The following is a 22,642-nucleotide window of genomic DNA, read 5'->3' as shown; positions in this document are numbered from 1 at the left end:
GGTGAGACCTGATCGTATTACGGATGTTTAATTTTGTAGATGGATTGATGAGACATATTACTCTTTGTTGTATTGCAGATTAATCTAAATCTATATGAACATTCTGTTTTGTGTAATTACTAATTATAAATGAGACATTTTCAATTTTATTTAGTGGGACAAAAAAAATTTATAGGTTCCAACAGAGTACCCGGAACTTGATATATAATACAAATTCCGGTTCCAAAACTCAACATAATAGGATCCGATTCCAAAATCCTAGAATCTGTTCCTTATAAGATAGGGTTCGGATATCGTGAAAAATGCAAGGTACTCGAACTCAAACATCCTTAGTTCGTCCGGCGAAGATCGAGATCACCAAGACCTGCAATGATTTCTCGATATTCGACTCTGAAAAAGATACAGTACACTATGCGTTTTTTACAGGCGTTACTAGGTGCAAGTATACTGAAAAGACTCGAGGAGGAAATTACTTTGGTTTTACGTATGTCATGGATTGACGGATCACACGCCGGCATCCTGCAAGAAGTATGTCGAGCCACTTGAATATTTTGCGTGGCATTAACTCTTCTAGAACTGAAACAGTTATTCTCATCCATCCTTGGTTTTGCTCGGATGCTTTTATCAAGAAGCGGGTATGAAATCGATTATTAGTTCTGCTTTGCCCTGAATAAAGGGAAGTTGTTCCAAGAGAGGCCTATTTCACACCTCAACATAACTTTCACTTTGTTCTCTTCATTTACAGTAACATACAACACAACAAATGAAGCTTATGGTACATGGTACACCAAGAGCAGTAACCACCTACTTTCACCAGAAATTATCTGACCCGTAAAGATGTTCCCACGCCCGAAACAAATTGGTGAAAATCCCAAAATATAATAAGAGTATATGAATTGAATCAGCTCGGATAATGTCAAGCTACAAGAAATACCTTTGTAACTTCAGATAATATCCTGAGCCAAAGAAATCCCAACGGGATATGACCTGTGTATTCTTCTCCTCGTAATGGGGACATTTTTGCCTGAGACTTTCTCCGCACTGTTCTTCTCTGTCTTCGTGATTGAATCTTCAATCTTATTGAATTCACTACTATCAGAAATGAATTGAAGCCCCTGAAATGTTTTCATTAGCTGTGTCATATAAGTTTATGAATGAAGGGATCATCAAATAGTGAAAAGAGGACCGAGTTTCAAGATGACCTTCACGGGATTTTCCTTGTATGTCACCCTCAAATGATTAGCTACCTTACCACTTGCATCCTGCCAAAGTAGAATGATGTATTAGCTATGATTGACTAAAGCCACATAGAAGCTTGCTAGTTTCTCCCTCGCCACAACAAGAATAAACAAGAATGAACTGAGGAACAACATATTATGATTTCAAGTCTCTCTCTCTCTTGCCACAACAAGAAATTTAGAATGAATCAAACAACATTTCATACAGAAGGAGTCAAACCTTAAATTTAATGGCATCTTGTCCACCTTGAAGACCCCCAGCTAGTTGGCAAAGATGCCACAGACCAGAGTTCGTGACATCCTGCAGTAATTAATACAGCAGATAAAGTTAGCCTATATTCAAATCTTAAAGTAATCTTTTTAGGAATGAAACTCATTGTGAAGAACAACAGATGAAGGATCTTTACTTGTTTGGCCTCAAGCAACTCGATCTTTCCTTCCTGTCAAATTTAAGCAAAGGAAAGGACTCGTCAGCTGGTCATTTAGAAGCCCCTCAGAGGATCCATATACTATCTGAAAATATTAAGGCAAAACGCAACTTACCATCCCAGAAACCATTCTATGAATAGTTTCAACATCAAATCCTATTTGAGCCAGGTTTGACTTCACCTCATTCACCTGCATGGATGAAAATTGCGGGATACAAGTTGTGCTAAGACTTACAAGCTCTCAATTTAAAATTCCTTAGAAGCAAACCTAAATCCCAAAGGAGGAAGGATCCATTGGCAGATTGTAAGTCGCGCTATTCGACCTAAAATGCATCTAAGGTTGACTGCAGAAAAGAGAGGAAATATTTGTGCAAGAAATGTGCAGATACATGAATTACACTGAATGGAAACACTTAAAGTTAAAAGAGATAATTCTCCTCACATTATTTACAATAATCTCAGATATCTCTTTCTGCTCTTCAAGCTTCCAGTCCAAATTCTCCAGCCTTTTTGACAGATGCCTTTTTGTTGACTGAAAAATTAAGCTCTATAATAGTTAACAACCAGAGAATATTTCAAACCCAAAGTTCTTGGAGAAGCCCTGATAGTGAGTTGTCAAACAGAATCACTTACTGCCAATGTCTCAGAGACATTCTCAAGCTGTTTTGATACAGTTGCAACAGCATTTGCCATGTTTTGCCTTGTAACAAACATGACATCAGAAAATGACCAGCCCTGCAAAGAGTTTCAAGGGCAATTAATTATTAAAGAAGAGTTTGCAAAGAAGGCGCAAGAATGGGTCAGCATGCTCAGCAGCAAAAATGCGAGCATAATCCACTAGTATTACCTTCCACCACATGTAACAATATCCCATAGCTCCAAGAGCAGCAGCTGGCACTAAGTAAGAAGAATAGCTCCCTGTAAGAACAGAACATCATCGGTATTTTTGACAGCATACAAGTAATAGGAAACGTGTACGTGGTTTATTCAAACTATAAAAATACAGAATTATTAGCTTTATTCTATTTCTATTATTTGGATACTATCTCAATGCTTCAAAATACCCAGAGATTGAACAAAGTAAAAATTGATAGATTTCATGTGATATACTAGTGAAACCGAGACAATACTTTAGGATATTGTGGCTTCAAAAAGTATTTGCAATGGAGAAAACAATTGCGTGGAAACCATTGTCATATTTGATTTAACCTCAGCTACTGACATTATAGGTACATATAATTAATGGCAGGCGATGTCACTTCAAATCTCCAACAAATTTATCTAGACAGAAGTAATATTTCCTCAAAATACAACACACAAGTGTGCAATATTATCTGTTGGTTAGTATAATGTTTCAGTTTCTGCTTTCCCCACACAAGGTAAAGAGTGATGCTAGTTTATCTATCAGCTAATCTCCACAGCAAAATTATTTGAGCCTGCAAAGAATACAGTTTCTACAAGAGTATGATGGAAGAAATATACCCTCGATGATACAATGTGCAATGTTATCTACAGGTTATTTTAATGTTTCATCATCTGTTTTATGTTCAGTTCCCCATATAGTAGTCTGTATTAAATAAAGACACATGCTTCACTAATAATTTTCTGCCCAACTTTCTGTCAATGGCATCATGCTACGGATAGAACTACGCTCACTAGACATTTTCCCCTGCACAAGGCAAAGTCTGAAAGCTATTGCTTTATCTACATCAACCATAAGCACATCATGATCAGGAATCACGATGCCAGCTTCGTGGAACAATTGTTCAATAAAAGATGAACTGGTAAGAGAATTTTCCATTAGAATGTTACAGAGCCTGAAACAGCCAAGCGTTTGAGATCACAAAGAACTGCAATTCTTGTATATGTACAAGCAAGAAGATTGAATATTCATACCACTAGAGGAGGAGCTCCCGTTATATATGGTTATGGGATTGGATAAAGATAACTCCTTGATCTCCTGAGCCAATTGCCTGATCTAAAGGAAGCGAGAACATATTCTTATGTAAGTTCAAACTTGTCTTTAATATTAGCATTGGCAAATCAATTATCATTCCAGTTATCAGCAAGAAGATATTTCCCAGTTGGACAATTAAGAATACCAAGAAATATGCAATACCTGTGCCGCAAGAGCAGCAGTGTCGAATTTATTAGATGAGATTTCAACTTCATCCACCCCCTTCAGCAATTCTTGAAGCTGGGCGACGAGCTCAGACAGTCGCCCGCTTCTTAAAATAATCGAACCAGTGAGACCTGTTTGTCTCCCACAGGAACAGAAAATAACAAAGCATGATCAGCAGCCATTGCAAGGCACATAGACAACAAGAGTCTATCCTCTTCTTCGCGAACATAAAAGCTACAGCCCCATCGAGAACACGATGAAGAAATGCTCAACGTACTACAAATGGAGAACCTTCGGAGCATTACAGTTCAGTCCAATTACCGATTATCCTAAACCTGGTTCTCAGCTTGAACTGCATAACCACAATGACATATCGAGCTCAACCGCCTTAGAGCTACGACGAGCATTGCATACGGGAAATTAGAGCCTAATCCGTCCAAAAAAAATGATTTTCTGACCTGCACCGGCGAGGATTAGAACTTTGGAGGTGGAAACCCCAGTCTGCAACGCCATACCGGAAGGTTGTCGACTTTCCGGTCACGGTGGCGGACTCGAAAGTACGGAGTTGGCTGAAGGAGGTCTGCGGCACGGTGGCGGCACTCCGACGGGATGGCGTTGGGTACGAGCGGGCTGCGGAGCCTTCCGGCGTGAAGTTTGAACGGCTCCGGTTGGTTTCCGCCGCCTCAGCCTGAAGAAGAAGAATAAGAAGAAGAGAGACGGAGGGCGTAAGCTTTGTTAAAGTTGAGACGGCCGTTAAGTATTGACCGCGGCAAGTAGACGGCGGTTAAGTGGACGTAGGTAAAGTTTCACCCTGAGAAAAACCAGGATATGTTTTAACCCGACGGTAATAAAGGGAAGAAGTTTGAAGATTGAAAAAGGAAAAGGAGAAAAGAAGAGAAGAAAAGGGGAAGGCATTGGGAAGAAAAATTCAGAAAACGATTTTTCATTTTTGAGTAGTTAAGAAAATAGTTTTATTTTCTCTTTTATATTTAATTTTTATTGTCCCATCAAACTTTCGGTCTCCATTTAATCATCCTTAGGCAAAATTCAATGAAGACGAACATGTCGGTACCATATTCGTTATTGTTGAGAGCCTTGAGACAATGATTGGATCAACATTTGGCTCGATCAAACTATGTTCGGAGTCGCCGCATCACCTCAAAGAAATTTGGATATGATTTCATGTAGACCTTGCTAACATGGAGATGGGCTTCAACATGGCATGAGCTATTGGCCTAACATGAGCTAGCTGTCAGTGTACTAGGTTTTGTTTGTTTTTCAAATTAAAATTTCACTCCATTCAACTTTATTCTATTTTTCTCTTAATTCAACGACATATTCATAACTTTTTTTTATATTTTTCTTTAATTTAATAATAAATTTTCTCATGAATTTTTTCTTAATCATTATAACAACTAATTTTTCTATACTAAATTATTTCAACTATTCAATACTTTTTCGTCTTTTTCTCTAATTTTATAATACATTTTCTCACATACATTTTTTAATAATTAGTACAATCAATTTTTTAAAAGTAAATTTCCTTACCCCTTTTGTCTTCATTTTTTTAAAGTGGAGTGGAGTTAAATAGAGTAATAACTTTACTCTGAAACCGAATGCAAACTGAATGTGAGTACAAAAGTTTCGTTTTACATTTACTTTCACAAAATCCAAATGGGCAAGGTCATTGTCTCGAAGTAAAATTGTTTGAAGAACCTTGCATTATGTTAGGAGCAATTAAGTCTCAGTATGAGAGTGTTGCTGCTGAAAGAAAAGTGCTGAAATATAACTGCTAAAAAATAATTAATTATTCTCAAAAGCAGTTTGGTGTTTACAAATATTTGGGAAACTACTTTTGCGGTTATTGAAAAAAGTTAAAATGACATATAAGTACATTAATAAAATAAACTGTCAATTAATAATCAAGTCACGTGAAACTCGATAGTGTGATAATTAATGATCAATGTAGATGTAATTTTTCAGCAAATTCTAGTCCTCGAATGCGCAATTTTGCTACCTTGAGTACCTCCTGCAAGTTCATTTTTCATAAAAAATAGTAATTAGTAAAATTAAAAATTATAATGGTAATGGGAAAATATTACAAACTAATTTTAGAAAGCACCTTCAATCTTTCTTCTCACCGCTCAGGAGATGCAGCAAGACTTGTTTCGACGAGTCCCAGCCATGACTTTGTTTCTTTTCCTAAAAGTTGTCTCCATAACTTCCACTTCTTATTGAGTTCATTCCACTTATTTTTTAGTTGGGTTTTATTGTAATCATTATTTGCCGCTTTATTAAAGTTGGCAATCAAATTACCCCACCCAATCTTATTAAAGTGGGAGGTAGGGCGATTACCCACTTCCACCTCTACTATACATGCATCGATGAAAAGTTCTGTGATATGATTATCCCATTGAGCTTTCCCTCTTGATTCATTTGTATCATTCGAAGGACGAGAGTTTTTTTGCTTGCCATCTAAATAACTAAACGAGTATAATTAGAAAAATAATCTATACATATCCTACTCATATGAATAATTGAACGAATATAACTATTTGATTCATTGTGAAGGTTCAGTATTGCTTTGATATGTTCGAAACTTCACTATTGATAATCATCATGGACTAAAACCAAGTTCAATAGAAGTCACACACAATAACAATAAAAAAAAACATAAAAGGTGAAAATTTGAAGTCGGTTTCCGTGATGGATGAGGGACATTATTATGATATATAGATGAGCACATGGATTAAGAATTTTTATGAAGTATATTGATAAGGGCATATTATATTCATATTTTATTGTGTAATTCATGTTAAATTATTATTAATTTTATAGAAATTATAAGAAGTTGGTGCTTAATTATGTGTATGTGTAGTTTGATATTGTAGGTTTTTAAGAACTTATATGGAATTACGAGCAATATTAAGGAATTTTGCGTAATTTGAAGTCAGTCTATATCTTTCGAAAATCTTTTTTCATTTTGAATATAAATACTCATTATGACAAGATTGTGAGACCGCTTTTTAGCTATCTTTTATCATTCTTTTAACCTAGAGAGTCCTGGAGAGAGTCTGATTTTTGAGTCGTCACTTTGATCAATTGATTTGAAGCAAAGTATTGTGGAAGAGACTACTCCTTGAAGGAATTCTTGGGTTTTTGTTTTAAAATTCAATATCTTGAGTTTACTGTTAAATATGAATTTTACTGCAATGACTCTTTTGAATTATAATTGTGTTTTCAATTCCATGATGTTCTAAACTTCTACAATGATATAATAATTTAAAAAGGGTGGGGAGGGTGATTAAAAAATATGATAATATTCACCGAGTACTATGGAGAGAGATGTACTCGAGAGAGTTTTCTTGATGGAGAAGGTTCTACAACTTTGATGCGTCTTGAAGAATAAATGGATAAATTACACTGATGGTCCAAAAATTTTTACAAATATTTCAATATGGTACAAAAGTTTTTTTTACTACTTGATGGTACAAAATATTTCAAAGTTGTTTCAGTATAGTACAAACCGTCATCTCGTCATTGACGCAGTTAAATCAACTCTGATGGTGCAAAACCAGTTTTTGTGAGACGTTACGTGATGGTGCAAAATATTTTGAAGTTGTAACTTAATAGTAAAAATTATTTTACGTAAGTTACATGATGGTGTAAAATTTATAAATCTTATAAATGACGACTTGACTGTTTTAATAGCGAGATGACAGTTTGTACTATACTGAAACAACTTCTAAATGTTTTGTACCATCAAGTAGCAAAAAAAAACTTTTTGTACAACATTGAAATATTTGTAAAACTTTTTGGATCACTAGTGCAATTTACTCGGAATAAATAAACAATGTTCAGATTTGTAAAACAAAATATAGGTGAGAGTGAAATTTGAAAACTACGAGGGGTTAAAATAGGAAAAGGCTAGGAAAGTAGAATCACGATGATCCGTCGTGAATTGCATACCAAAAAATATCCTGCTAAGGGATTTTCATGTTTCCTCAACGTGACGGTTGGAAACGCATTAAAGAAAAGTAGTATCAAACATTGCTTATAAAAAATAGCGTTTGGGGAAATGACATTTGGGGGAGTTGAATACACTCCCAAGCGAATCCAAAGTGTTTTTGTTAAAATTCGATCTCTCAATTCTCTCCATCCTCTCACTCTGAATCGACCATCAACAACTTGTAATTCCAAACTCTCTCGCATTAACCCCAAACCCAGGTTCTGGGGCATCAATGCACCTACAAGACCCTATCTGTAGACGTCAAAAGAATGTATCGAGTTGGAATATCTCTTGCTAAAATATTATTTCTTTTGGATGGATTATGAGGATATAAGAAATCATATAATAAATAATATTTCACCTGATTTTTTCATCATCGGGTCCTTGAGTTCCGACTTACTTCAATATATCCCAACGCTCTTCTTCGATTAAAAGGGGGGAAAAAGGAGGAAAGATATTATTATTTCTTTTTTAATAAAAAGGTAATAAAAATATCCTTCCTCTACGGATAATCACAACTGTCACGGTAGGAGAAGAAGACAAGCAGGGCAGCTCGGTTTTCACATTCCTCGGCCAGAATTAAAATCCCCTTTGGTAGTCGGTCGATCAATCAGTCGGTCAGTCTATCGAAACCCAGCAAGAAGACTACAATTTTTCCCACGTTCTCACGCCACCTTGTTCCATTACGGCTCAAGAAATCTTGACGGGTCAATATATACGACAGGGAGAGAAAAGATCCGACCTTCTGATCTGGGTCGGCGTCAGGCTCGGATTCTCTCATCTGGGTCGGTGGGGATCATCGTCGTCGTCGTCGTCAAGCATCGGCATGAGGAAGAGGGAGAGAGAGAACCCGTGCGGGGTCTGCGGACACTACCACAAGTACGAGGAGGGCGAGGTCTGCGAGACTTGCGGTCACCGGATGCTGGCCACATCCGAGAAGGCCTCCGTTCACTTCAGCGCCTTCCCTTCTGAGATTCTGCCGCAGTTCCTCTACCTCGGGAGCTACGACAACGCGTCTCGGTCGGAGCTCCTCAAGACTCAAGGGATTTCCCGTGTCCTCAATGTGAGTGTTTACTTAATGCTCCCAATTTCTCCTCTTTTCTCGTCCTTGGGCGATGCCTACTCGAGATTATGCGATGGGCATCTGTGATTGGATCATGCTATGTTTGATTTCCATCTGTCATGCTTCTTGCGGCTGCATTAGTCTTAGACGGTTCCATGACTTCGTTCAAACATCGGAACATAGGGTTGGTGCGGGCAGTCATCGGTTCCGAGCTGTGGCATGTCTTAGTGCGAAGAATATGGCATGCCTGTCTTAGTGTTACTCGGCTTTGGTTCTTAATGAATGGGGAGTTTGTAATGTCAGTGAAGAGTTTGCTGCCGAGGAAGTTAAATCGTGTTCCTCAGCTATGCACGTTGAAGTCGTTGGAGGTTCCCAATGAATATAGTTAGCTGGCAATGACAATGTCCAATTTTGTGATGGATTGTGCTAGATTTGACATCCATATATGCAAGGAATATGGTATATAAGTTATTGAGCAGTTATTCCTTCGCAAGCTTTTCATTGTTCTCTGTGTACTTCTATAAAACTTGGATACTTTAAGTTTTGAGTGATACATACTGGACCCTGTTGCTCATTTGTAAAGTTTCGTTATGAATATTAATAGTTGAGAGAACCAATTTGACCGTCTGGCAAAGGTGTTCAATGATGATTCTTTGTGATCGGCATTAGAATAGGACTCGTCTAAAGAGTGAGCAATTTCATAGGTTGATGTAGACTCTAGTTGAGAAAAGTCTTTCAGGGACATGGTCGCGTGGATTCCTCATGCCCGTGGTGTTTCATCCAGTAGGAAGTAACAGACTAAGCATGCAGCCAAGGTATATTATTGAGAAGGGAAATAAGCTAAGATCGTTTGGTCATGTCTGGTCATCTAGATTAGATTCTATATGTTTCATATATAGATGTATATATATGTATGTATGAGTTTGTTCTTGTCCATAGCATCTCGTCAGATGACCCTTTGAGGAAATAATTTGGATCTTTGCTATGGACCTGTTCAAAACTATTGTAGGATCTCAGACTTATGCTAAAAATGGTCCTTTGAAGGGTGAAAGCGAAAGTATGGACTTTGTGTAATGACAATGGAAATGACCACTTATTTTTCCCTCAAGCTGCCTCATTAGGAGTATGTACTTTCTTCAAGCATCTGCTTGAGCCATGTGTTATAGGACATAGATTGAGCCCTCATTGCTTCTGTTTTTGATGGGGGAAAAGAGGATCATTGTACCTGTTCAAATCATAGTGGAGTGGAAAATCTGTTGTGTACCAATTACACATCTTCTTTTGTTTGGTCTTTTTACTTCCTCTTTGTTATCTCGTCATTTATTGATGCTGATCCTCATATGTGCGAATCACGAGTCTGACTTATGGGCATTCTTATTTCTTGCAGACAGTTCCTGCATGTCAAAATCTTTACAAGAATTCCTTCACCTATCACTGCCTGCAAGATGACAAAAGTTTATCATTTGATGACGCCAACCAGTTTTTAGGTTTGTGCACTTCTTGATATATCTTTCCTTATTCTTTTTGGACTTCTTGATGTATCTTTCCTCATTCACATTCTTCCCTCTTGAAGAGGCTAGCATGCTATTATCAAATAGCCAAATATCTCGTCAGGATCCTCTTGTTGTTACCTATGATAATTGAGTTTTGCTAAGCTGTGAGGCACTTTATTGTTGAGCATGATGTTCCCTGGTCTCATAGGGAATGTGATGGATTTCTTTCTTGCAGAAAATTGTGAGAGAGACAAGGCCCGTGTTCTCGTGCATTGCATGTCTGGAAAAAGCAGGTGAGGATAGACATTTTAGCTTTCTAACTTCTCACAGGCTCCAACTTGGAAGTGTTATAGGAAAATATTTGGGTTGAATTTTGAGAGCTTCTTGAGGAACATCCTGTGCTTCCTCCCTCAGGTCACCAGCTATCGTAATTGCGTATCTGATGAAGTCAAAAGGGTGGAGGCTCGAGCGGAGTCATCAGTGGGTGAAGGAGCGGAGACCCTCTATTGACTTGGCTGAAGGTACTCTTGTTCACTGATTTTTCTTGTTTAGCCCATGATGCGTGAGCATGAGTTATGGTGCTTTACCATAGGTCAAATTTTGGGAAAGTCCCATTATTTAATGCACTTCGATTGGTCCTCATCCTTTGTTGGTTGGACGTACTTGTGACGGAACACATTAAATCTAAGAAAATTGGAACTCTACAGCTCCAAATGCTAGGCAGAGTTCCCGTATTTCTTTTGTATGACTTGTTTCATTTGGAAAGACAGAAAATGGAAACAACCACATTTAAGAACCCATTTGATAACATAAAGCATTTCCAGTTTTCGACAGAAGCAACGACAAGGCAATAATGGGCCCGAAGCCATGAGAACTTTACTTTGTTTTATGGAGAACTGGAAGAATAATATCACACCAATAATGTGTAAATGAATAGAGGATATATAGTTTGCCTTTTCGGGTTCAGTAAAAAGGACTACAACAATTCCATGTTGATTTCCATTGGGCTTTCTGAGACCTAGTTTCTCGTCATGACATGAGAAGCGGCTTAAGTATGACCTTTTTGACATTATTGCAATGAATTCCAGCCGTGTATCAGCAACTGCAGGAATATGAGAGGAAGCTCTTTGGGTCCACGGATGGCCCGGACTCTTCTACCCCGGTCTTCCCTTCTCTGGACGTGCAACCATTCAGCTTCGGCTTCCCAAAGACGGACGATCAGGTCCCAATGCCCGCCTTCAACAACATCGCTGCCACCTCCATTTTCTCCCGACCAAACTTTGAAGGTCCGCCTCAGGAGTTCACTTTTGGAGCGGGGTTGTCCCAGAACAACAACACTTGCCATAATTCAAATAGCAGCAGCGATGTACAGATGGACAGCTCTTGATATTTCTGTCTTCTTTGTCCTTCTTACTCTGCACAAACAAGCGGCTCCCCGAAGTCCGATTTAGATTTAACCGGTGAAGTTTTCTCGATCTGATCTTCTGATGTAAAGGAGGAATGAAGAAGTGAAACTTTCTGGTTTTACCGTGGGAAGGTTGACCTTTTCTTTTCACTTTCTCATCGACGCTTTGTACCATATGGTTGATTTTTTTCTTCTCTCTCATCCTCACAATAATATTACTACTCACAATAATATTACTACTTCAAGGCTACTTACAATATAGTCATAGGAGCTGCCCTTCAATAACTAAGTACAGTAACTAAGTACCAACACAATGAAGGCGCGAGATCAGCGGGGCCTGAGATGATCTGATTAGTTATGGTGGCTGGGGCCAACGGCCAAACGTACATAGTTTATGAAAGATAGAGTCGCATTCTTAGGTGGAACTTTGGTCCATTTTTCTCAAGCCTTAAATGCTTTCTTTACAATCATATTCTGCTATCTCAATCAGAAACTTCGCGAGGAGTGGTTGATTATCTGGCTCCAAGTTGCTAGTTCTGTCGATTGGCTGATTCGAGACACTTTGAGGCGATAACCCGAAGAAAGGTGCATCGCCTTACCTCCTAATTAGTGGAGCGGGTGATGGTTATCGATCATAAGTAAAGCCAACTACTGATCTGACTCTTCCTGCAAGACTATAACACTTCCTTAAAAGAGTTCTTTTCGCCTCATACAGTCATCGGTTGCATCATCGGCTTCTCTCCCTAGTCCTGAATCCAGGATGCATCTTTACGAACACAACTATATAGAATCTCACCATGATGTTCCAGGATGTCTTAATTCAAGAACTAGCCGATCCTAAGATACTAACCATTCCGTCTGTCTAGAATGATGAAATTAGTAAGTCATGCTAGCTTACAGTGGGCATGCCCACCAATCTCAATATTTTGACCCGTCTTATCCACCTTCTTTTAAGTTCTGCCCATACCCCAATGCAATCCTTAAACAAACTCAGGTGGCAGTGAACTTTTAGCTAAAACTAACATGTTTTGAATTCGACTCTTATTAATATGATTTTATTTATCTCATTGTATTATTTTCTTATGTCCCTATTGATTTCATGAGTCTTCCTAATTATTAAAAAATAAAAATGGAGACACGATTCTTTAGTTTCATCCTCAATTTCAAGGAGGGAGAGAGGCACCCACAAAACCCTTTACATCATTTATTGAAAAAAAGAAAAAAAAAGAAAACCACTCCCCATGCAATGCAAATGCAGCAAACCAAAGAGAAATAAAAAGAAGAAGAAGAAGCCATTAATAATCCACACCAAACTCTTCCACCCATAAATTAATTATAACTAATGCTCCCAAGACCAGAACCCTTCATCCTATTTAATTACATAGGCCTGTCTCTGCCTTCCCCACACCTCCCCAATAATCTTCCCATCCAGGCTCCAGCCAAGAAACAGACACAAAATCCTCAGTAGAAGGAAAAAAATATGGCTCCATGCACATGTTCCTCTTCCCTCCTGCTAATGGCAGCAGCAGCAATCTCCCAGCTCCTCTTGTTAATTCCCACCAGATGCAGTGCCAAGGTTCCCGCGGTCATAGTCTTTGGGGACTCGTCGGTTGATGCCGGGAACAACAACGTGATCTCCACCGTCCTCAAGAGCAACTTCGAGCCTTATGGCCGGGACTTCTTTGATGCCCGGCCGACGGGCCGGTTCTCGAACGGGCGGATCCCTCCAGACTTCATCTCTGAGGCGTTCGGGCTCAGGCCTTTCGTGCCGGCCTACCTGGACCCTATGTACAACATCTCCGACTTTGCCATCGGGGTTTGCTTCGCCTCCGCCGGAACCGGCTATGACAATGAGACCTCCAATGTGCTTGTAAGGCCCCAAAACCAACCTACTAGTCTCTATACAGCTTACACATCCCCTTCTTTTTTCTTTTCCACAATATGACCCCATGCAAAAAGATAATATATATATTTATATATCTATGGCTTTTCTTTTTTAAATTCTACCAAACATATAGACTGGCAGTTAATTTAAATGTTCATTTCTAGTACTAGCAGTTATTAGCATATATATAATTTGGTGGGATAATGTTAGATATGTACATCTAATTTTGACATTGTCATCCATTCATTTTACGTTCAATTGCTCGATATGTGGGCAAATTTTTTGCCCGAAGATTAACGTCTGATGATCGAGTCCCTGTTGTAAATTATTCGCAGAATGTGATTCCGATGTGGAAAGAGCTCGAGTACTACACGGAGTACCAGCAGAAACTGAGGTCTTACCTGGGGGGTAAGAAGGCCTATAAGATCATCTCCGAGGCCCTCTACATCGTCAGCCTCGGGACAAATGACTTCCTCGAGAACTACTACTCCTCTTTCCCCATCCCTGGCACCAACGGGGGCGGCCGTCGGGCCCAGTTCCCCGTGGTGGGGCAGTTCGAGGACTTTCTCATGCTGCTTGCCGAGGGCTTCATCAGGGAGCTGCACAGACTCGGGGCTCGTAAGATCTCCTTTACTGGGATCCCGCCAATGGGGTGCTTGCCCCTCGAGCGGACCACCAACTTCATGGGCCAGCACGAGTGCATGGAGGAGTATAACGCCGTGGCCAAGGACTTCAATGGGAAGCTTGGGGCCATGGTGGATCGGATGAACCGGGAGCTACCGAGGCTAAGGATGGTCTTCTCCAACCCGTACGACAAATTTTACGAGATCATCAATAAGCCTTCCGCTTTTGGTAAGTCCACTCATAACAGCTTCTTACTTACTACATATAATCTCCATCCAGCTAACTAATCATTCGTGTTCTAAGACAACCCGATGATATTTTAAGTACAATGAAACAATTATGAGTCGTGTAATTCGAATCTAGCGAAAAGAAAAATCTTCTGAGATGCTGAGCTCCTTATAAGCGATTAGCCCTGTAGGATCTAATGTAATAAGTTGAAATGGCAATTAAGAGGGGGGTAGGTGGCAGGCCTTTTTCCTTCAGTAAGAAATTATTGTATCCAGGCAAAAAAAAAAAAAGGTAGAAAATTATTAAATTTCTTCTGTGGTGCATTTATTCATCAATAATGAATGAATTTACTGACTGCTGAACACTGTTTTCCATCAAAAAGAGACTTAGTAACTATTTTTTCAATAATTTACCGGTTGATTTTCATTATTTCGAGCCGTTTCTTTGGACCAAAGAAATTCCGTTACTTACGACATGAGGCGTGTATATGTTGTTCTCGGGACAGGATTTGACGTTGTTAGCGTTGCATGCTGTGCCACCGGGCTGTACGAGATGAGCTACCTTTGCAACAGGCAAAGTCCGTTTACGTGCACGGACGCCAGCAAATATGTGTTCTGGGATTCCTTCCACCCCACCGAGAAAACGAGCCAGATACTCGCCGAATATCTGATCAAGAGCCTCCTCCTACCGACCTTTTCTTAATTAACCCGTTAAAGGAAAAGGCATTTCGCTTATCGATTTTGGACAGAAACTTAGGATGTAGTTCGTGATTGATCGAGCTACCTAGCATGGAGATGAATCTGTAGCCATAAAAAATGTCAATTTTCTTTCTTTCTTGTTTCTTCGTCGATAATTTGCACAATCTCTCGACTTTTGTTGGATGGCTTGTATGTATTACGATTTATTGAGGTCAGTGCTGGAGTTACAATTTAATTACATTTACACGCTTATTTTAATTTCAGTTTTGTAGGAAAAATAATTTTTGATTTGATTACAGCAAGGGCCTATGGAACTAATAGGGAAGTAAGAAGAATAAAATCATACGAGAAGTTCTACCGAGAGAAATCAAACTCATATCCTGTAAATTTTAGGTGATAGAGTGTAATGCATTATACAATCTATTTATACACATAGTACAACAAGGTACACCAGGTAATAAATGCTACTAATAATCTAAAAATAAACAGTATAGTTAGTTGAATAAATATATTATACAATAAAAAAATTGTCGTATATTATATATATTCCACATGCATAATTAAAATATTAAAAAATGCTATTAATAAAAATAAATATTACAATTAACAAAATGACTATTATAGTTAATTTACACAAATAACAAATAATTTCTCATATTATATGTACAATTCAATGTGTAGAATTTAAAATATAAAGTATTAAGAGTCACTCATATAGATACATGCAAGTGAAATTTAAAACGATATAAAATAAAGAGTTTCTTGAAGAATTTCAAAAATTGAAATTATTATATGGATAAAATCGGAAACGAAAATAGAATAAAATTTGTCCTTCTTTTATAGGGAAAAAGACACATTAGTCCTCAACTTTTAACGTTTTTATCACTTTAATTCTAAAATTTTTTTTTCATTTTTATTCTCAACATTTGCCCTTTTCGCCACTGTGATTCCATAATCTTTTCCGGTACTAGATGCTAATGTGGATTTGCAAGCCAATAAAAAGGAAGCAACGTGTCACAAGTAAGTTGATTTTAGTATTTTAAAAATGAAATGAAATTTTCAAAAAAAAAAAAAAGAATTTGGAGGCTTGTAAAGGAGAAGAGTCGCTAGAAAAGGCAGAGGGGTCGGGGCTGCTGAACAACTCCCTAACTCAAGTGCCAATAACCTCGGAGATGGAGTTAGGGCCGCTATTTAACACCTCTAGTCCCCAAATTGGTTGAGATCTCAATTTTGAAATCTTTATCGATTCAGGGATGGGGATGTCATCTAAAGGCCCCAACCCCACCTCCCAGGTTTTTGGTGTCCTATGGGGGCACCGGTGACCTCGGAGGTGGGGTCGAGGCACTAATTGTCGGGCCCAAACCCTCTTTCCCTCTCTGTCCCTTCCTTTCACAACTCACTCGAGTCAGTCCCTTCTTTCATTTTTGAAAATAATTTTTTATTTATAGAATTTAGAAATTAAAATTAAATTCTACGTCAGCTACATTCACAGAAAAAGTGACAGTAAGATCAAAATGACAAAATGTAAAAGGTTTGAGGATAAAAATGGCAGAAAGAAAAGGGATCAAAGTACCAAAAGCGCCAAAGATTAAGCACCAAAAGTGTATTTTTTTTCTTTATCTATACTATTATAAAGTCAGAAGCAAATTTTCGCTTAATTTTCACTTTCTGAAAAAACCTTAGAAATATAAGACTAATTAATAATAGCCATATGATTAAGGACACAATTGGAATTTTTTTCAAATTTTCGCACGCAGGTTGATTTTAAGTACGTATACAGTTAAATTTTGTGCTTTGTTTGTTTATGGAATTCAATTATACTTCACTTAATTTCACTTTACTTTTTCCTCAATTCAACAACACAATTATTACTTTTTTTTTATCTTTTCTTTAAATTAATAATAAATTATCTCGCACACTTTTTATTAACCATTATTACAATTAATTTTTTAATATTGAATCCTCCAAACTATTCAGTACTTTTTTCTCAATTCAACAACACAATTATTACTTTTTATCTTCTTCTTCTTCTTTAATAATAAATTTTCCAACTCTACTCTATTTTTCTATTAATTCAACAACATAATCATTATTTTTTTTTATCTTTTCTCTTATCTAAGAATAAATTCTCATACATACTTTTTCTCAACTATCATTACAACCTCACTTAAATATATATATTAATATTTGGAATGGAGTGAGTTTCTTCACTCCATCTCACTCCATTACCAAACGCCACGTTCAACTTTTTGCATTTTCTAACACAGACTTTTGTAGAATTTTAGGGTTCTTCAATTTTGTGTATGTGGTTTAAGTATTAAATTTTGATAATGTTAAAGATAAAAATTCATCTTGCCATGATTGGAACTTTCTTTTGTTTTTTATGCATAATCTTGACAATGTTGGATTTTTCAAGACTTAGATTGAGTTCTCTTCCGTTATGTAAATTTTACTTATCTCATTATCATTACTTTTATATGTCTAATAATATATTTTTATTGATTGTAAATTACTATTTTTAAAAATTTGTAGCACACACTTTGTATAACAAATTTAGCAAAAAAATTACGTTTAATTTCGTGCGATGCACGGGCTTCATGACTAGCAATAATAAAGAAGCAGGGAAGTTTGGGCCTTGAAATCTCGTAGGGGAACAATGTGGGCTTTGTCATTGGTTAAGTCCGGCCCATTTCGCCATTTCGGGGCTCCGCCGTCATCAGTCAATTCTCTATCACTGAGAGTTACATGGCCAACGGATCTAAAAGCTCAATTAGTTTTTAATTTTGCGAATTAAGCTGCTTGTTAAGAAGGAAAGGGCAATAATTTAAAAGAAATAAATAATAATTAGCTACCTACCGAAGAAAATAATAATTACCTATTTAAGAATTATAGTGTAAATTCATGAAAAAAAAAGTTGCTTTTGAGAGTACACACCAACCGTGGCAAAAGAAAAAAGAAAAAAGAAAAGAGCACACACCGACCAAAAAGAAGAGGATCCAAATGTTTATATGAGATTTAGATATCATCATTTATTAACTTAAAGTTTTAAGTTGAAGTCGGGTCCAATTACTTAATAGGTCCAGTGAAAATTTCATGTATAGCCGCTTGATAAAGGGGAAATCTTTTGATGCAATCTTACGGAAGGAGCAAAACAGGATTAGTATACGATGAAACTGACAATGAAGGAGAAATCTTTTGATGCAATAGAAGATCATGCTACAAATGTCATTTATCGGAAAGTGACGGGACGATACAGATTCTTGCAACTTTCTCAACCAACAATTTTCGATTTGCTTCGTGGAATGAAGGAGAAAACTCATTTATATTGATGTAATGTTTGTTAGAAATTGGGGTAGATGAGGAACACATTGAGATGACATTACCGATACATTTCTTGATAAAACGTGCGACGACTTGGTGTTTTTTCCCCATAAAAAATATCAATTTTCGATATAATTTTTATGGTAGCGCACCATAGATTCGAAATGACGATTGAATTGTTGTAAGTGTACAGCGCGACACACCAAAAAAATCTAACGATGTCGAATCAGAGACCCGTGGCTGCTGCAAATTGTTGTTCTAAAATGGGAAAAATCGCCGAAATTGTGATGGATTTTGGAGTGAGTGACGATAACTTGCATTGACATAAATAAAAAGTTTATGTTATAAATGAAGAGCCCAAGCAGTAAAGCACCTCAATTTCTGTTGGGAGAAGCCAACGCATTCAATGCGGAGTCGTTTTCACGGCGGCTGTCTCAACCACTCCCATCCCAGGGTCGCGAGTGCCATTAATAAGACTCCATCGACCAAAGGTGGTTCGTTCTTACGGATCAGTGTTTATTTTCTTTAGATTTCATATTTAAAAATGAAGAAATTCACGATTAATTTTTTTTTGTTTTTTTAGTGAATCAATTTTGTTTCTTAATGAGAGCCCATTACTTTCTTATTCTGGGTGGTGGACACTGACAAAAAAAAAGACTCCTTTTCGTTCTGTCTCCTCCCTTCCCAACCTGCCATATACATTAATTTCCTGGGAAAATATTTGTAGAAAAATAATAATAAAAATTTATATTTATGCACAAAAAAAATTATCTTTTGAAATTAGGGCAGCATGGTGTTCGATGCTCGGTCTGTATTCTGTTCGTGTTCTATATTTATATAACCATATATACAAGTAACAGGATGTCGGGGCACGTTGAGCTATCGCAGTGTATCCCTTGTATTCATTGGTGTCTAATTTTGCTAGCACGTAATTATCGTAATACTTGATGCTCGATATGTTATAATAAACTGGTGAATTATTTTCTTTTTCTATGAAAAACAAATCAAATCCGTGTCCCTACAATTAAATGCTGCGAGTATTCTTTGTTTCGTGCGGGCAGAAAATTTTGCCTCCAAATCCAATTGATTGCTTTCAATATCTTTGGTGTCAGTTAGACAAAACGCATCAAACACTTTGGGACAGAATTTTTTTTTTCCATGTACACTTTGGAGTTTGGACAGAATTTACAAAAACTTCATTTAATAAAAACGTATATGGTTTTCTCTTCTCACCAAAAAGAAACACACACATATATATTTATATATATACATTTAAAATTTTTGATTTATAAGGGGATATTCGTGAATCTAGTGAGAAAATATTAAATTATTATTTTTCATAACAACGTGGCGAGGAAAAAATAATAAATAAAAATCATTAGACAAATTTATGACTCATTTCAGATGTAATAATGAGCATTTTCAGCCATTTTCTTCAATTTTATTGATTTTTTTCTTGCGATATGTGCCGATACAATATCGCCTATTATTATTTCGAAGAGTAGAATCCAAGTCTCTTTATTTCAAAAGTAATAATTTATTGAAAAACATATATTTGTTTTGCACAATTTGAAAATTTGTTAATTTGGGAAAAGCTTTGTGTTATATATTTTCTAGATAATAAGTCTATCTTTATATGTTAGACACAGTGTTATCAGAACCGGACCGGATGATGAACCGGAAGGGGTACGGGGTCATGGGTTTATGGGTCCAACCGGGGGTTCGATGGGTCGGACCGCTCATTTATTTAAAATAAAATAAATATTCATATTATTAAAAAATTATGATAATTAAGATAAAAGTATGATGATTTTAAAGAAATATAACAATAGTATAAGAAAGTATCTATATTTAATATTTCTTACTTCAAAATAAATATTTTATTTTAATAAGTACTTAAAAGTAGAGTTAAAAGAACAAAAAAGTGGTGGTGGCTTAGTTGGTAGTATGCTAATATGAAAAGTAAGAGGTCATGAGTTCAAATCTTTACACAACCAACCAATTTTTACATTAAATAGGAAACCCATAAAAACTCATAGAACCGACCGGTTTAATGAAATTTTGCTTAAAACCGGCCGGTTCAATGGGTCCGGCGGTTCAAAGCTGCCATTTCGGTTTTTAGGCGAACCGGACCGGACTTGGTGCCGGTTTCCGGTCCGACCGGTCGAACCCGCCGGTCCGGTCCGGTTCTGATAACAATGGTTAGACAGTTGCATTGTAATTGCTAGCCCCCATAAAGGCATAAAATTGCAAGCACAAATTTAGCGAATCACACATAAAATATAGGAAGGGCGGCAGATTTTCCTTCACCCCTTTCGTCGACGACAAGAAATGCAACCAAATCCAGTAGGACTATTAATGGTGTAAAAAGATTACTAACATGATGTGCCCGCACCTATCTTTTTTTGCCCGATTTATTGATGGTTCCTAACTTTTCATCGAAAAGGAAACTCGAATGAGAATGTTTATTAGACGTAACAGTCGTGATGCATAAGTTCAACATGTGAATGCGACACAAAGTAGCCGTACGAGAAAACTCGAGTGTTCGTAATTATCATATACTTTTGGTCAGAGAAGTTTACTGAAGACATGGTATTTCGAGCCTTCACGGCTCATATATAATATACTATGTCTTCACTTGTGAGGATGAGGATTTCTTTTTTTAAATTTTTTTTGGTCCAGTCAGGTTGAGGAAATTGATATGATCAGGATTTATAAGATATTTAGGGCTGTGTACGGGGTGGTTTGTTGAGGTTATGGGAAAATTTTCGGGGATGCGAAGTGGTTGAATTTTTTATTTTAAAAATTATTCCCGAGAACTGAATCCAGAAAAAAAAAAAAAAACCAACCCTCCATGGATCGGGTTTTTCGGGTTGGTTATCTGGTAATTTAAATACAACAAAGATTTAAAAGAAAAATTCAATAAAAATACAAATAAAATAAATTCTCGATTAATCACTCAAAACTTTAACAATAATAACTTCACTGAGATAAATAAAACTCTATAGACCATAATAACATCACTATTACTCGATAAAACTAAAAGGGTCTATAGGAGTCAAGACTTTATCGAACACAAAATTATACAAACAACATAAATTCGGATCTGTTCGGAACAAAACGGGTTTTCAACTCTAAAACCCGAAATTGTATCCAAATCCGAGCTAAAAAAGTAAACCGACATTAGAACGGAACCAAGTTCTTAAAAACCCGAAGATTTGGGTTGAGTCGGATTTTTTCAGGTCTTCCTTTTGCCTTTTGCCTTTTTTTTTTCTGGGGAACAGTTCTTGTATCATGAACAGACCGATAGGGTTGAACGTGGGGGAAACACGACCTTTCAAGAAATTATATGAGTTTGTGATTGGCAAAATTGCCGTAATCACGTCTATCATACTCATGCTGAAAAATAAGAGACCGATCTATTGGTTATCACTTCATGAATGTGCAACCCAAATAATATGGATTGATTTGAATGGTTTGATGTTTATTCCTCTTAAATACAGTCTCGAGTTCGAGTCTTGTGAATTGAGAAAATTCACGATGACGAGAGCTTTATTCTTTAATGGTTCGATTCAGCTCGAACTAAATTAGTCCCAGATATCGCATGCACGCTAAAAAAATAAAAAAATGAATGTACAGTGTAGGCAAATATATATGCACGCATGTCCCTTACTTTATCAACTGAGCTAAATCGATATGGTTACATGTATATGACTGTGCACCAATCCACGGGTGGGAAGAAATTACTCTTAAGACTGTCGCGCTTTTGATGTAATATATATAGAACATGCGGAAATCGAATGGAACACCATGCAATTAGGCGATCTTAGTATATAGTTTTGTACGTATCGAACTCTGACATATCGAGATCACGAACAAGGAACTCGTCTTAGATATATATCGACCCGAATTCCAGAGTTCAATTATAAAGCCTATAGAAAACTTGCCTGAGACTAGATCCATCATCAATTTATCTTGCAAACTGCATAAAAGTCAAATCATCCCATTCATAACCATAAAATTCATATGTCCGTACAGAAACAGCCGGTGGAACATTTAAAATCGCCCAACGACCCTCCGTTCACCTAAATCAAACCGCTAGGCTCTATTTATTCTCACGCACGGGAG

General features: G+C 37.1%; 3 protein-coding genes across 3 annotated transcripts; 2 read left to right on the top strand and 1 right to left on the bottom strand.

Annotated features, from left to right (window-relative positions):
• Window positions 1-681: 681 nt before the first annotated feature.
• LOC116206362 lies at window positions 682-4,642 on the bottom strand. Its single transcript, XM_031539207.1, has 11 exons — window positions 4,247-4,642; window positions 3,786-3,919; window positions 3,563-3,644; window positions 2,514-2,584; window positions 2,300-2,401; window positions 2,109-2,198; window positions 1,782-1,856; window positions 1,646-1,678; window positions 1,459-1,539; window positions 1,203-1,262; window positions 682-1,115 (listed from the first exon to the last, which is right to left on the bottom strand). Exons 1-11 carry the CDS (start codon window positions 4,299-4,301, stop codon window positions 945-947), a joined length of 954 nt encoding a protein of 317 aa, XP_031395067.1. The 5' UTR covers window positions 4,302-4,642; the 3' UTR covers window positions 682-944.
• A 3,687-nt stretch (window positions 4,643-8,329) lies between these two features.
• LOC116205840 (protein-tyrosine-phosphatase IBR5-like) lies at window positions 8,330-11,997 on the top strand. Its single transcript, XM_031538516.1, has 5 exons — window positions 8,330-8,860; window positions 10,248-10,347; window positions 10,589-10,646; window positions 10,768-10,874; window positions 11,442-11,997. Exons 1-5 carry the CDS (start codon window positions 8,624-8,626, stop codon window positions 11,738-11,740), a joined length of 801 nt encoding a protein of 266 aa, XP_031394376.1. The 5' UTR covers window positions 8,330-8,623; the 3' UTR covers window positions 11,741-11,997.
• Window positions 11,998-13,123: 1,126 nt separating this feature from the next.
• LOC116202528 (GDSL esterase/lipase At4g26790-like) lies at window positions 13,124-15,437 on the top strand. Its single transcript, XM_031534107.1, has 3 exons — window positions 13,124-13,628; window positions 13,979-14,495; window positions 15,001-15,437. Exons 1-3 carry the CDS (start codon window positions 13,239-13,241, stop codon window positions 15,195-15,197), a joined length of 1,104 nt encoding a protein of 367 aa, XP_031389967.1. The 5' UTR covers window positions 13,124-13,238; the 3' UTR covers window positions 15,198-15,437.
• The last annotated feature ends 7,205 nt before the right edge of the window (window positions 15,438-22,642 follow it).

This window comes from Punica granatum, chromosome 4 (assembly GCF_007655135.1).
Source record: "Punica granatum isolate Tunisia-2019 chromosome 4, ASM765513v2, whole genome shotgun sequence".
Lineage (NCBI taxonomy): Eukaryota > Viridiplantae > Streptophyta > Magnoliopsida > Myrtales > Lythraceae > Punica > Punica granatum.
The sequence above is the reverse complement of the archived record's forward strand: the minus strand, read 5'-3'. Positions and strand labels throughout refer to the sequence as shown.

Bases quoted from the DNA above. Each gene is read 5' to 3' on its own strand.
- LOC116202528 (XM_031534107.1), top strand. From the start codon at position 13,239: ATGGCTCCATGCACATGTTCCTCTTCCCTCCTGCTAATGGCAGCAGCA. The intron at 13,629-13,978 runs GTAAGGCCCCAA...AATTATTCGCAG, and splicing joins ATGAGACCTCCAATGTGCTT to AATGTGATTCCGATGTGGAA. The intron at 14,496-15,000 runs GTAAGTCCACTC...TTCTCGGGACAG, and splicing joins CAATAAGCCTTCCGCTTTTG to GATTTGACGTTGTTAGCGTT.
- LOC116205840 (XM_031538516.1), top strand. From the start codon at position 8,624: ATGAGGAAGAGGGAGAGAGAGAACCCGTGCGGGGTCTGCGGACACTAC. The intron at 10,647-10,767 runs GTGAGGATAGAC...TTCCTCCCTCAG, and splicing joins TGCATGTCTGGAAAAAGCAG to GTCACCAGCTATCGTAATTG. The intron at 10,875-11,441 runs GTACTCTTGTTC...AATGAATTCCAG, and splicing joins CTCTATTGACTTGGCTGAAG to CCGTGTATCAGCAACTGCAG.
- LOC116206362 (XM_031539207.1), bottom strand. From the start codon at position 4,301: ATGGCGTTGCAGACTGGGGTTTCCACCTCCAAAGTTCTAATCCTCGCC. The intron at 2,199-2,299 runs GTAAGTGATTCT...TTAATTTTTCAG, and splicing joins ATGTCTCTGAGACATTGGCA to TCAACAAAAAGGCATCTGTC. The intron at 1,263-1,458 runs GTTTGACTCCTT...CTACTTTGGCAG, and splicing joins AAGATGCCATTAAATTTAAG to GATGCAAGTGGTAAGGTAGC.